Raw genomic sequence first — 15,809 nt, forward strand, 5'->3', positions numbered from 1 at the left:
CTCAACTGAACGCAACAAGGAAAGAGTGGATGAGAGCATTCAAGATGACAGGCGTGTGACTGTGGACACAATAGCCCGAAAACTTGGAATAGGGCACAGTGCAGTGCAGGAGATGATTGAAAGCTTTGGCTATAGGAAAGTTTATGCTCGTTGTGTCCCCGCGGTTACTGACCGAAGACCACAAAGGTCAGCGAAAAGCCATCACCTCAGAACTGCTGCAGAGATATTAACACGAAGGCGATGATTTTTTGCTCTGTATTGTGACAGGTGACGAAAGATGGTTTCACCATTTCGAGCCTGAAACGAAACGGCAGAGTATGGAATGGCACCATTTGCATTCTCCATCAAAAAAGAAGGCAAAGACAGTGCCATCAGCCGCGAAGGTGATGGGCACAGTTTTCTGGGATGCAGAGGGGTTTATTCTGGCTGAATTTTTGGAACCTGGGCAAGCCATCAATGCTGCTCGTTATGTCCAGACGCTGCACAAGCTTCGTCGTGCATTGCGCGATAAACGTCTGGGACGAAACATCATCATCCTCCATGCCACTCACCCCCACGCCGCTCGCCTCACATTGGAAGCAATTGCAAAGATGGGGTAGGAAGTTCTTCCACACCCCCTCCTATAGCCCTGATCTGGCACCCTCCGTCTACCATCTTTTCGGATTTGTGAAGGATCAGCTGCGTGGACAACGTTTTGAGACAAGGAAGGCAATTCAGAAAGCAGTGTGTCTTCAGATGGTTGGAACGGAATTTTACAGAAGGGGAATTTTAAAACTCCCAGAACGCTGGGAGAAATGTGTACAAAGAAGTGGCGATTATGTGGAAAAATAAAGAAAGGTCTGTAGATTGAGGTGATGTGTTTGGTTTGTCAATAATAAAGCATGTTACTTTACAAAAAGTTGTTGCTCATGACTTTCAGTACGACCCTCGTAGTAACAAAATCAATAAACATGTTCCATGTAAGTAATGAAAGTAACATAATCAATAAGCATCTGTTATATGGAAGAAACACGTGTTACATGAAAGTAACACAAAAGATAAGCACGTTACATGCTAGTAACATAAATCAATAAACATGTTGCATGCAAATAACACAATAACATATATTATGTGTATGTAACACAGCGAATGAGCATGTTATATGCAACTGTCAAAGTCAATAAACATACTGTGACATGACAGCTGAAAGCTGGAATAGTGAAATTAGTAGAGGCAGTCATTGCTAGGCAGCGGCACAGTAAACACATTTCCACGGCAACAGATACTGATGCAACAATAGAGGATGTGGTGTTTTCTATGCAGCCATTGCTAGGCAATGGCACTGTAAACACGTTTCCGTAGCAATGAATCAACATGCAACAATAGAAGAAATGTTGGAAGCAGTGTTTTGTATTCGGTCTGTGCCAAGCCTACATAATGCGAACCTGCAGCAGTCCATGAGTTGTATAGGGGCCAGGTTTATTTATATATATATATATATATATATATCCACCCCCCCCCCGAGTTGCGACTGAACATTTGTAGTTCATGACTGGGCAAGATTCCATTGTTAGCAGCCACTACCCAGCAATGACCAGTGACGATAGAATAACAAACAAAAGACTTCGTGTGCTGTAGTTGCAGTGATTTATAGAGTGTGTAAATTAGTGAGATTTTTATAATCATTTGTAGTTATGAGTCTTAAGTGTCTGATAAATCTAATTATCAATCCAAACCTCAGATGATCAACCATCCGTTTTCGGAAAATGTTTATGTTCCATGACGCAAGAGTCATCCTTCGCTGAATAACTATCATTGTGTATTTACCAGTAACATACACACCGCTATTTGTAACGAAGTGATCTGAGCGTGTTCTCACGGCAGCTGTGAGGTCGGTATTGCAGTCAGGCGTTGATATGCATCGATTCTATAGTTAATTGGAAGGCACTTCGCAAAGTGTTCTCTTGCGTTCGCAGAGAAACCTTTAAAAAAAATGTAACTGTTTTCTTCGCCCTGTCTGTTGTTCCTCTGTCTCTGCGCGCATTCAACTCTGTGCACGCCCAAAGCGTAAAATGTTTCCAAGACACTTTCTTCACGAAAATGAAAGAGACATATTCTGACCGATATGCCTTTTCCGTACGATTTAGAGACATTTAAATAAACACAACCGAGCTTGTCAAGGTCGTTGCGCTCTGCTTGTATTTCCAGACTGTTATTCGAGACTCAATACCTGTCTTGGTTTGGACAGTTCATATTTGATCACTATACGTATATTAAATTTCTTACATAGCTATAAATAAGCCGGAATACATTTAGCTGTGTAAGAATCAGGTTAACAGTCAGAGATTCGACCATGTCTAAGAACAGAATAAGTTTTCTGGGATTTTAATTATTGTGTTCCTGGACAGTATTCGTCGTCCTTTTTTATTTAGAACCCAGCCCTTTGGAGATTGGATTCTGTCTCCGTCTTCAGGTGGAACCAACTCATCTAACAGGAAGAAATAAAAAAAGTCCGGAAATATGTACTATATCAGTTGGGCGCAACTGAGTAGGTTCCACCTGAAGACGGAGACAGAATCCAGTCTCCGAAACGCTATGTGTTTTAAATAAAAACAGAACGATGGATAGTGTCCAGAAACAATAATTGTATTAATAAACCATCGTAACAAACTTTTAGACCTTATTCCTTGGAGTTCCTCAGAAGATCGCCATTTGTCCAACGAGTTAACGCAGTTGTCAACAGTGGTATTAAAACAGACCCCAGGGTCTCATAGCTCTGGCGGATATGGTATGGCCCAGGGATTCAGTCGCAAAACTAGACGACTCTAGCACGAATTAAAGCTTCCCTGTAGTATTCTCCACCTCTGGTCTCTAGCAGAAGGGTTCTATAATGCAGAAGCAGTCTGTGTCCCTTGCTATTCTGCCGAAAGGTTTACTGCGGTTCTCGCAAGAACCTGAGATCGGACTCTGTTATGACCGATTGAAACCTGCTACAGAAGCTCACATCCTGCCAGTTTGTATGTGCTGGAACTTTACAATGAATGCCGGCCCAAAAGTAACCAGAACAGAATTAATTTATCCGTTTTGTGCTCAAGCATTTCTCGCTGGGGACCCGCCGTGTTCTTGTGGATACTTCCGTTAATCTCTTCTTCATTAGCTCTGAACTAAAGCTATGATAGTTCCTCCATTGCGTGTAGTTTGATCGGTTTTGTATACAGAGGAGGAGTTCTTTACACGTATTACTCCGAGCCCTCGTTTACCTTCTGCAGCTTCTTCGCTACTGAGGATTAGCACCGAGAGCGAACTTCAGATGTCTGAGTATTTTCACGCTGTGATGTACCGACCCGCAGCCTCCTTGAGTTTGCATAACGCAGCCGTGCCTGTGCAAGTCCGCTACGCTCTTCATGAGATTTGTGCTGCGGACCACAGAGATTTAATCTGCATTCAGATGAACGTTGTCATGCCCCTTCCTGGACCTCGTTTCCACTCCAGCCCCTTCGAGACTGAACTATAGTTTCATTCCATGGAACAAAGTCCATCTTGAGAAACTAACAGTCGCTAATCTGGTTAAGATATTTCCACATTTTGTGTGACTCGAAATTTTATTACCGTGTTCACAAGAATCGCCACGGGACCGTATCGTAAGCCAGTTGAATCCATTCCGCATCCTCGCACCCTATTATATTAAGGGCTATCGTATTGTTATCCTCTTGACCAAACCTAGGTCACCCAAGGAGACTTTCCTTGAGAATGTCAAGCCGAAATATACGTCCGTAATCTCTCTCGTTTATTTAATCATCATCATATTTGGTGAAGAGCAGAAATCTTGAAACTCCTCACACCACAGTATTTACATATAATCTGCCTGTTGCTTCCCCTCTCTTAGTTACAATACTTTCCTCAGTAACGTGTTCTCAATCACCCTCGGTCTTCCTTCCTCTAAGGTGAGAGACGAAGTTTCAGAGTCGTACAAAATAATAAGGAAACACAGTTTCGTATGTTTTGTAATTTTTGGTGTTTTAAATTAGATACGAGAATGTTAACAAGCGTTCCCAAAATTCAGTCTCCTCTTAATTTCTTCGTGAATATAATTTTATATGTATTATTTATTCTCTTTCCAGTTTTACATTTTTTTTTCGAAGGATTGATTGCCAGTTTTATTTCGTGAATTTTCCTCGCATTCTAATAACGAAACAAGGATATGTCTCTTGATTCTCTCTCCATTTACTTCGTACTAGCAGGCAGTTTTGATATTCAGCCATATTGATCTGTTAGTAAATCCCAGTCTGAATGAGGTCATAAGTAGACTTTTCCTCATATCCCACAAACCCGCAGATTTTGTTGACATTCAGAATGGGAGACTTTCACTGATTTGCATTTCATTATTCTAATTTTTAAGCAAACTCAATCCGTAGCGAATTTTGTTGATAATTATTTGTACTGTGTTGTGGAGTAAATACTTTTTTTTTATTTTTTTATTTTTTTACAGTTGAGGCTTTCTAAACACTGGCGGAAAGCGAACTGTCTTTTCAATAGTAGAGAAGTTGCATCATCATATTCATCGGAGAAAAATGTGTTCAGTTTACGATATCACACCTTTATCCCTGGATTGATTTATTGCATATATGAAGTATTTGTCACTGTCATAGCATTCGTACCTGTCCTTGCATCGAAACTTCGAAATTGACAGGTTGCTAGCATTGTATTCTGCAAGAGATGGTTGTGGATTGAAATTAATCGAATTCTTTGTCAAATATAAATCATTTGTACACCAATGACATCACATTCTAGCAGACTGTACTTGCTGGATTCTTCAGGTGGATGCAAGCTGAATGAAGACTTTCTAAAATATTGTAACGTAGTATGTACGTGGTATAACTCTAGATGGGGTTTGGATTCGTAACTGGAAGTTATTATAACGCTCTTGCTAATTCACGCACTCAACTTCTCACTACTTTTAATTCCTCTCAGTTTGTTTTACAAGCCGTTGCTAGGCTGCGGCTCCTTCTCTAATCTACTGCTTCCGTGCTCGAGGACTCCTGTCCTCGTTGGTTGGCGACTTGTCTTGCAACTGCCTGGATTAACTCTCGATTCTCAGTTTATGACTGGCTGTCGACTTGTGTGGTGTCCTCGATGTATGTCCTCGGCACGGATCGCATAGAAAATGCCTCTTCTAACGGTGTCGTCAGTTGTTGCTTTCGTATAGGTTACCGCGGAAACGTGTTTATCGAGCTGTTGCAACCAACGGACAATCTAGACGTGTTATGTTGTTCCCTCCTCAAGGCTGCTCGTACCGAGTAGCGTATAGGCGTTCCGCTACGTCTTGTGTGAGGAGACGTGCTGTGACGTCTGTGATCAGTCACGCGAACGGCACGTGAACATCGTGCTGATGTCGACACTTCTTCCGGTTTCGACGGCGTCCAGACTTCCTTTCTCGTCATTTGGCCTCCACCTGCTCCACCTTAGGACTGCTCGTCTCGAGCGCCTCTTTATGTGTGCTTCGGCGACCGGCGGCGACTTCTCATCGTCTCCAGCTCCTTATGTGGGTGTCAGACTGGAGTTCTCGTTTCAGCTTGATGGGCGACCTTGGAACCCATCCTTGTGAGGTTATCTACCGCCTCCAGGGGCCCTTGCAGCCACGCCGCCGCGACTCGTACCACATAAAGCCGATGCTACGTACATTGCTGTTCTCCTTCGCGCAGGGGAGGTGTACGCGGTGCCTTGTCCGGGCCGTCGTAATGGCACTTCATCATCTCCCAGTCATAGCACGTGCAGCTTTCTTTTCGTTTCCCTCGTCTCGTTATATCTTTCTGAGAAGTGTTTCTGGATGTATTCCCGTTGGCAATGTCCTCTAAATTGGTCCACGCCTCCACACTTCCAACAGATGGGTCGTTCCGTGCTGCTGTCCTCGATCCTTTGTAGTCGTGATACCCGTGGGTGGTCTAGCCCTATACTAAGACCACTGTGTTCCAGCGGTCTCATTTCATAAGCCCACCTTCATGCACTGTAACCAAGCACTGTAACTTGGAATGTGTGATGTCCTGTTTCTGATGCTTTATGACTTCTCTTGCTTTCCTCTTCTGTAGCCTGTCCTTTTCACGCCTCCTTTCAAGTTCTTCAGCCGACAGCGAAGCACGGTATTTCCGCATGTATGTTCTGTTTCGTTCCCGTTGCCGCTCAAGCTGTTGAGAGGTCAGAGCTGCAACAGGCTTCCTTTTATATTTTCTGATTCTCTCGTACCACATTTCGATGCCATCTCCCTCGCTCAGGTCAGGGAATTTTGTATGTGTCCTCTCTGTCTCCCGTTGCCTTTTAATTTCTTCATATTTTAATGAAACCCGGATTTTTCTTCTGTTCAGTCTGATCCGCTCCCTTTCTCTTGCAATGGCGTCTTGTGACCTGGATGCTCCATACCGTCTCTTACGCAGGCGGTCTCTCTCCCTTCGCTTTTCCAGCTTCTCCTCACTCATATTACGTGTAAAATGCTTTCTGGGTCCTCGCCTTTCGGTGTTTAGTTCCACGTATTCATTGCACGTCATCTTACCAACACCATTCAGATCCTTGAGATGAACTCCATGCTGTTCATCGCGAGTCACACAATCCATATCCACTTTCATTGTTTCTGCAGCATTGCTCCATATATCGTCCTCAGCTTTGATTTCCACTTCCAGGAAAGCAACATGCCATAGCAGGTCTTCTTGTTCGACAACAGATCCTTCTCTTTCAGTATTTAAGGCCATTGAATCTTGCTCGTCGTCAGGCTCTGGGTCTGTGGTGCCATCAGACTCCCGATCAATCTCTGCCTTGAGCTGCAGCTTGATCATAGCCAAACCAGGCTTCGCTTCAGTGAACGCGAACATACAGAAGTCTCTGTGTCTCTGATGATGCTGTGTGAAGAATGTTTCTCAGAATCAGGTTCCATTTTAAATTCGTCCATACTTGTGCTACACACACTACAGACTCGGCTAGTGTCCTCGCTAACCTCGACACGGACCACATAGAAAATACATCCTCTAACAATGCCGTCATTTGTTGCGTTGGTAACCGTTGCCGTGAAAAGTGTTTGTCGAGCCGTTATCTCCTAACAGACGATGCAGACGTGTCACAATATTAACGTTAGCTGTGTACACAATTGTGTCGGTCTCTGCCTTGGAAATTTTGAGCGACTCTGTGGTCTAGTGTTCAGCGTTCTTGGCTACAGATCTAGAGGTTCGGGTTCGATTCCCGGCACAACCAGTTTTTTGGGGGGGGGGAGAAGTAGTGGGTGTGGAACGGGTTACGCTCAGCCTCGTGATGATAATTGAGGAGCTGTTTGAAGGAAATAGCGGCTTAGGTCTAGAAAACCGAAATTAACGGCCGTGGGGATTCGTTGCGCTGACCACGCGACACCCTCTATCCGCAATAGTTGGCACTAAGCTTCGCCGACAAGCGGCGGTCGCTCGGTCGGTATGATTCGCTTGCGGACTGAAATCACGGAGTTTTTATAGCCATTTGTGTGATACTCTTTTATATCATGCTCCTAACTTAGTGAATATCAAACTTCTTGTGTTTTATTGATTGTAACGTTGCAGCACAACATTGAAACAATGACAAATCGCACTTGATAGAATAAATTTTATTCTAAATTTCGTGTGCGCACTGGTATACGTAGTATTACTTCGTTAAGAAAGCCACGTCATCTTACGATTGGGTTTGAAAATTATGCTGAACATTGGAACATTTAAGAACGTTTTTCATGCACTATCATAAATTAATTAATTTGTATTGAGTGTAAAGGTTGCCGATTTATTGACAGAAATTAATTATATTATTTACTACTATTCAGTATTAAATTGTGATGTATAAATTACTTAGGTATTGAACTATCAATAAAAATATAATAGTGGAGCAGCAGTCGTAGCCGGTAGATGTGAACTTGGTTGCATAAAGGAAACGCACCGACACTGATGGCCACTCCGATCAGGCAGAGAACACGTTTCGTAGTTGGGAGTTTAAATTACTGTGAGTATTGCGTTAATCATGTGTGAAAATATTTCTGAATAGTTTTGTATTTAGTTGAGACGATGAATGCGACAGCTGTTCATAGCCGGTTAGCCTTATATCTGAAGTAGGATGACATTGAAGTACCCGCAAGTGGGTGGTCTGTGTACATCCAATCCAATTTGAGATTTATCTGAGTAGGGAAAAAAGTACCATAGTTCCATTCCGATACGCTAAATCTAGCCCAGAAACATATCAACTCATCACAGAATTTGGAAGGCGCCCCAGAAGCTCCCGCTTTTTCAGAGGGAGATTTCAAATACAGTCAGAAACATAACCTAACTATTTTATGACGACGCCATGTTTAGTTTAGTAGTCAATGTGTAGTGTGTTATTCAGAATTTGTGTGCATTTTAAGTTATGACTTAAGTGTTAAAATAAACAAGTAGTTGGAAAGTGTAAGGTTAGTAAGAGAATTATCTGTTTCATCATTGAAGTTATCAAAAGTTAATAAGGGTCGAGATTGTATAACTCAGGTGTAATAAAATACTTCTCACATGCTGTCACTCTTTCTAGGCTTGTACTGGTGAAGGGAGGAAGAAAGAAAATAGCTTATTAAATAATATAATCATATTTGAATATTTGCTTGAATACATTCCCCCCACATAATGCTCGATGTGTTATTCTGCAATTACAAGCACTTATTCCACACCACTACCTCCTATGTCATCACTTTCTGTGATATAATTGCATGTCCTTATGCTCTGCTTTTGATGTATGGCCTCATTTAAGTGGAAGAGTTTGAAGGTCTGGTTATGAACATTCTGCTGGAGCAAACATTATACCATTTTTTTTTTCATCTTCTTATTACAATGTGCTGTAGATTCAGTGCATATTCATTCTCATTTCACTAAGTATAAAATTTGTATTTCCCTCATCACAGGATTTATTCACATCATCATCTCTTCAGATGTTTATATATTAATAGTTTATGTAAATTACCAGGCAGCATCAGTATTGTAACTTTCTCCTCTGCTATTATTTAATTAACTGGAACTTTCTTTTCATGAAAACATATAGAATTTTTAATATTTTTGCCTGCATATTGAAATTCATAGCTAGGTTTGTGGTCATGCTATAGATATTCAGAGAGAAATGTTGTTGTTAAGTATTTTCTCAACCACCAAGTTGGTACTCATATTAATTTACTGAAATCAAGTTACCAGCAATTTTCCTGAAATTTATTTTGGAAATTAAACATTTTTATGCTGTTTGTTTCTCCCCCAAGAAACCACTTTACTGATAGAAAGCACAGATTCCAAAACTGTAGGATTCCATAAAACTTTGAGAAGTACACTGAGACAGTACATCAGCTATTCATAGACTTCAAGAAAGCCTATGGTTCAGTTAGGAGGAGAGAGTTGTACAGCATCCTCATAGAGTTTGGAGTACACATGAAACTAGTTAGGCTGATTAAAATGTTTTTAAACAAAACCTATAGTAAACTCCATATAGGTAATCATTTGTCTGATAATTTTCCTATCCAGAATGGTCTACAGCAGAGAGATGCTTTATGACCCCTGCTTTTCAACTTTGCTTTAGAATATGCCATTAGGAAGGTCCACAAGAACCAGTTGGGGCTGAAATTAAATGGGACACATCAGCTGTTTGTCTATACTGATGATGTGAATCTACTGGGTTACAATATAGATAACATAAAGAAAAACACAGAAACTTTAATTGACACTATTAAGGAGGTTGGTCTAGAAGTAAACACAGAGAAAACTGCTGTCTCATCACCAGACTGCAGGGCAAAAGCATTACATAATGATAGGTAACAGATATTTTGAAAATGTGGCACAATTAACATATTTGGGAATGACTGTAACAAATCAAAACCTCATTCAGGAGGAAATTAAAAGGAGATTGAATGCGGATATTACTTGCTACTATTCAGTCCCCAGAACCTTTTGCCTTCTCATCTGCTATCTAAAAAAATAAAAATTAGAATATACAAAAGTTTAATTTTGCCCATGGTTCTGTATGGGTGTGAAACTTTGCCTCTGACATTAAGGGAGAAACATAGAGTGAGGGTGTTTGAGAACAGGGTGTTGAGGAGAAAATTTGGACTGAAGAGAGTGAGTGAGTAAGAGTTCCATGGAATTCATTACAATTTCTTGTGGTAAAGTAATTTTGTATGAAGTTTTATTTACCAAATATTTACATAGTATGTTGTCAGTGTTTGGAAAGAATAAATTTTGATATTGTAGAAATAAAAAGATATGTTTTCATAGCCTCTTTTATCATATGCAGATATGAATGTGTTGTGAATGTGCCAAGTGGAAAAGGCTGCATGATACAGCATTGTTAGTTCCCTTGAAACCTTTTCTGTTTTGTTTTATTTTCTCATTGTTCCCTCAGATATTTCTTTTAGTGTAAGAATCAGTGAATCTTTTTGGTGTTCAAAAGGTTTCACAATGCAGTAAGTTTGTAAAACAGCAATAACATTGGAAACTGGACAGAGAACCAGAGACAGTATATGTGGCTGCAAGTAAAAGCTGTGAATGTAAAACTGTGGTTCCTGTTCAAGTCATCTATTTAGGCCCATTTCATTGGTAAACAAATTTCTGACTGGTATCAGGCACAGTCTCCTTCAGAATTCTTGTAATAAAGGTAAAGCTATCCCTGTAACAGGCCATGGAGGCCCATAGGGTTTTGAGATGTTGAGGCTCCCTCATTTTCTAGACATTCAGCTCACAGATGGCGTTAAGGTTGGCAGTCTTACATGCTGGCTGCTCCTTACCCCCGGAAAGATTCCTGGTACTCATTTCTGCTAAGAGGCTGAATCAACCCCATGGCCAAGTGCAACTGGAAGGATTAGGTCAATTGAAAAATCCAATGACCTCATCGGGACTCTACTGTGACCTTCCAGCATGTAGGATAATGTATTGAATTTCTAGATGTTTTGAATACCTTTCTGTTTTTTGTACCCATCATGATCAAAATATGTGAAAGTCTTTAAGTGTATCTTCAGTTTTAACCCACTCCAGTCTTGCTGTTGGATTCCTCTATTCTTACAGGACCACTGCAGCCATCCTCCCACCATTGCTGATCATTTTTGTAATGTAGCTCTGGTTGTTCTTTATAACCTTAATGGTTGATACAGCATCTCACAGTAACCAGATAAATTGATAATAAGGTTCTTCTCTATGTGTTAAAATAGTGTGACATGGATGGCGCAACAGGAAGTAGGGGTCACGTGAACTCTGCGGTCTCGCGAGTGGCGTCACATACCCCCATTCCTTCCATCATTACATAACACTTGGTAAACACCCCTCCCCGCTGTGACGTGGATGGCACAACAGGAAGTAGGGCTCACGTGAACTCTGCATTCTCGCGAATGACGTCAGATACCCCCACTCCTTCCATCATTACATAACACTTGGTAAACACCCCTCCCCGCTGTGACGTGGATGGCACAACAGGAAGTAGGGCTCACGTGAACTCTGCATTCTCGCGAATGACGTCAGATACCCCCACTCCTTCCATCATTACATAACACTTGGTAAACACCCCTCCCCGCTGTGACGTGGATGGCACAACAGGAAGTAGGGCTCACGTGAACTCTGCGTTCTCGCGAATGACGTCAGATACCCCCACTCCTTCCATCATTACGCAACACTTGGTAAACACCACTCCCCGCTAGGCTGTGATGTCACGCAACAGGCGAGTCCATCCAGAGACTATTGCTAGGTAGTGTGTAGGTAGAAACACCTGACAACAATACCTGATATCTGTTGCCAAGCAGCAGTGTGTTCTCTATGTTGTCCGTGCCAAGCCTAAATAAGGAGCAGCGAACACTAATCAGGAGTAGTGAGTATTGAGTTATTAGCATCCAGTATGAGTTGAAGTTCAGCAGCTACGAGTTGAGTTGTATCGAGTGAATGACAGTGACTCCAGCAGGAGACGTAATTGTGATACTGCAGATGACAGTAATTGAGAAATTGTGATAGTGCAGATGACAGTAATTGAGAAATTGTGATAGTGCAGATGACAGTAATTGAGAAATTGTGAATTGTATAAGTGTAAGAGTTAGTGGAATAAATTTGCTTGATCCAAAATGGCGTGAAGTTATTTGTCGCATGACATATACCCAACACGTGACAGTAATTTAGAAATGATTCCATTTCAGGAATGTAAATAAGATTAGCCCTGCAAGTGTAGTTCTTCATTCTATCTTCCACTGATGACTTCAGATTTTAGTTTGTTTTAGAGATTTTGTAGTTGCTTGTGAGGTCTAATCTGATATTTAAGAGATAAAACGAATATTAATTTGTTTTGCTTACTGAGTCCATGTGCACTTCATTTTATTTAAAAATGTTTTATGCAGTTATGGTCACATCTCAGCCATTATCTATAACAAAGTCCCCGGAAGCTTTGTCTTATCACTGATTGCAAGCACAGTGATATTGAATGTTTGCTGAAATTAATGGATTATGGCATTTGAAGATTATTCATGCTGTAAGAATATTTGACATTAACTGATAATGTTTCATTTGTATGTGCAGGCAAGTCACCATTCTTCCCTGGGCTCGAGGAACAAGCAGCTTTACTAGAGGATCCAGCTTCACACCTTGTAGATGGCCAAGTGCTGCCTCAGCCTGCACCGCCCCTCAGCTCTCCTTCACGCTCCTCCCCACATAGTCAGGGATCAGAGACAGGAGAACGCTATTCCAGGAAGGTCTTTGTTGGCGGGCTGCCCCCTGATATTGATGAAGGTAGGTTAGCTGCATGAAGAAGTTTTCACTCTGCAGTGCCAGAAGAATTGCTGTAGTCTATGGTCATTTTCACGTCTGTTTTGCTACACCTTCTGAAGGGCATTTGTTTCTTGTATAGTTAACTGCTGAAAAAATCAAGGGTAACCACCAGCATTTAGTTGCATGCTGTGGGTAACTTATGTTTCTGGGCCAGTCGATGACTGCAGTGTTATGTATGGCTCATGAACATCTAACAGGAGACATGAGATATGCTGCTTATGTTTAAATTTATATACAGTGGGTTTCATTTTATTCAATGATCTGTTTATTTCTGTTATATTCAACCCACTATTATGCCTCTGAAAATGTTGTAGAAAAGTTATATGGTATTAATACGGTAATATGTTAGGCATATACAGTTTATAAGAAGTGTTCAGCTAAAGGTTATTATCGTCTACAGATGTGGGTATTGAATTGAATTAAATTGAATTTATTTACATTCTATAAATCCTAAGCAGGTTAGTACCACCTTTGGATACAGAACAAGTCAAAATGTTACATACATAAGTACAGGCAATTTTAGCTTAAAAATTAATATAACTTAATTTTACATCATTCTCTATTTACATTGAAGTATTCATCTAAAGAGTAGAAGGAATGAGCATGTAGATAATTCTTTAACTCTGATTTAAACTTTTTAGTATCATTGCCCAAGTTTTTAATACTTTGTGGCAGATTGTTGAACACTTTTATGCCAGTAAAGTAGACTCCTTTTTGATATACTGATAAAGTTGATGAGGGTAGGTGGAAGTTATATTTTTGTCTAGTATTCATGTTATAGACATCAGAATTTAATGTATTAAATTTATATGAGCCTGACAACATGAATCTGGTAGTTGTACAGGGTTCTTTCTGACCAGTGTCTCTGAAGGCAATTACAGAGATACAAAATGAAGGGGGGAAAAAAAGACGTATCACCAGTTAACAGACAGCCGTGAAAATACATGTACAATGTTGGTGTCACATAATGATAGGCTGTGTTTGTACCATGGTTTTATTTACCATAATCAAGCAGAACTACTGCTGTAGTCTGGATATATACATGGTGTAGCATGTGAAATAGATGTCTGATTGAATAATATACAGGTTCCCCCCCTTCAGAACAAGAACACCAGTTGCATGTTGTGTACATGGAGATAATTGTTCTGATGAGTGTCATTTTCTTTTCTTATGCAGAACTATTCAGTAGATGCAATGTGTAGATGCAAATTCTGTGTTGATGTAATGTTTCTGTTGTGATCATCTGGGTGTGAATAAATATTACTGAGAACTGAGTGAAGAGAGCAATAAAGTTCTTGTTATTGAAAGATTAGTCTGTTCACATGATTACTTCAGCCTTTGTTATCTCACCATGAGTTCTGCTGAAGATATTTAAAAGGAATACTTTGTATATATGAAGGCTAAGAAGTAATCCATCCATTCTGCTGGCCATTTAATCCTGGTGAAAATATGTATTTTGTAGCAGCAAATGAAACACTCTTTTATTCTTGGTTTATTTAATGCTCAAGATGGTTTTCCCTGAAATTTTACTCTAATGGGCACATGAAATGCTGTGTGTACCACTTTTGTTCTTGCAAAATAGCTCATGAATACACAAAAGCTGTTGCTTTATGTTTTATTAAAACTGTGTTTTGTTTCTAATTGTACTTAAGTGTAATGGTATGGTAAAGTTGTCCCTGTGCTTAACTAATTAAGCTGGATAGGAGGTTGGGTGGACCCCAGAGCTGGTCTGGAAGATAGGAGAAGTGAAAATTCTTGCCCCTACCAGCACTCAAACTCCAACCCTTGGTTGTCCATCCTGTAGCCAGTCGCTATACTGGCTACACTATCCCAGCTCTTTAAATGTAATGGTTATTGCTACTTAATCATTCATACATACATACATTACATTCCGTAGATCCAAAGTAAGGCAGAATGACTGTAGGACGTGGAACAAGTCATACAAATACAAAAGCTATAAATACAGTACAACTGAGACACAACAACAACAAAAATATATCCACATATATTTGTCAATACTGTCATCTTATGCTATGTACATAACCTTTTAAAAGGACGAGTCATCTTTAGGGTGTAGGAATTCGGTAGTTTTCTTTGTAATGTAAATACTTGAGGAACTCCATGCTCTATTGTTCCCCATTTTGAATAAGTACTTTGGGTTGCATTAGATGATTTTATTTCAATCTTTTGTTTTCGATCTACAAGGTATGATCTGAACCAACCTGCCATTGTTCCCTGAATACCATAAAATTGTAATTTAGTTAACAAAATTTCATGATTAACCCAATCAAAAGGTTTAGCTAAATCACAGAATATTCCACCTACATGCATATTCTGGTTACTAAATTTTAATACACTGTCTGTTAGCATAAAGGCTGCGTTTTCGGTGGATATTCCCTTCCTGAAGCCGAATTGTTCAGGGACCAGTATATTATTAGTCTGCAAATAATGGCTTAGTCTATAGTACATAACTTTCTCAGGTACTTTAGAAAAAGTAGTTAATAGTGAGATTGATCTGTAGTTTGACATACTAAATTTGTCACCTTTTTTTTTTATAGTGGTCTTACTATTGAAATCTTAAGACAGTTAGGGAAGATCCCAGTCAAGTGCGAATGATTACAAATGTGAGTTAATGGGTGACTGATCAGTGATGTACCAACTTTTAAAATTTTACTTGTTATTCCGTCTTAACCTAATGAGTTTTTTGCCTTTAGAGAAAGTACTGTATTTACGCATGTATAGGCCGCACATTTTTTGCCAAAAATTCAAGAGGAAAACTGGGGTGTGGCTTATATTCGAAATATTCAAAATCACACTTCATTTAAAAAAAAATATATTCATAATTAGTAATACAGGGTGTTCAAAGATCGAGGAAACCGGGGAAGCAGCGTAGAGCGGATGGAACGTTTCTCCGCGACTACTGTGCCCCTCCCCGCTAGCGAGAGTGCAGTCGTGTCGCTGATACCCTTACATCAGTTTCTGTACATGCACACATTTATAAGAATACTGTAAAAAGATAACACAAACTTACCG

The 15,809-nt window shown here is 40.2% G+C and overlaps 1 protein-coding gene across 2 annotated transcripts in view; it reads left to right on the forward strand.

Annotated features, from left to right (window-relative positions):
* Positions 1-15,809, forward strand: part of LOC111861763 (cytoplasmic polyadenylation element-binding protein 2) — a 455,224-nt gene that overhangs the window by 410,720 nt on the left and 28,695 nt on the right. For both annotated transcript variants that reach the window (XM_023846596.2, XM_023846597.2), the window contains exon 4: positions 12,528-12,737. In XM_023846596.2, coding sequence (XP_023702364.1) covers positions 12,528-12,737 — 210 coding nt within the window. The remainder of the gene's footprint in view (positions 1-12,527; positions 12,738-15,809) is intronic.

The sequence above is a fragment of the Cryptotermes secundus genome, unplaced genomic scaffold (assembly GCF_002891405.2).
Source record: "Cryptotermes secundus unplaced genomic scaffold, Csec_1.0 scaffold383, whole genome shotgun sequence".
Lineage (NCBI taxonomy): Eukaryota > Metazoa > Arthropoda > Insecta > Blattodea > Kalotermitidae > Cryptotermes > Cryptotermes secundus.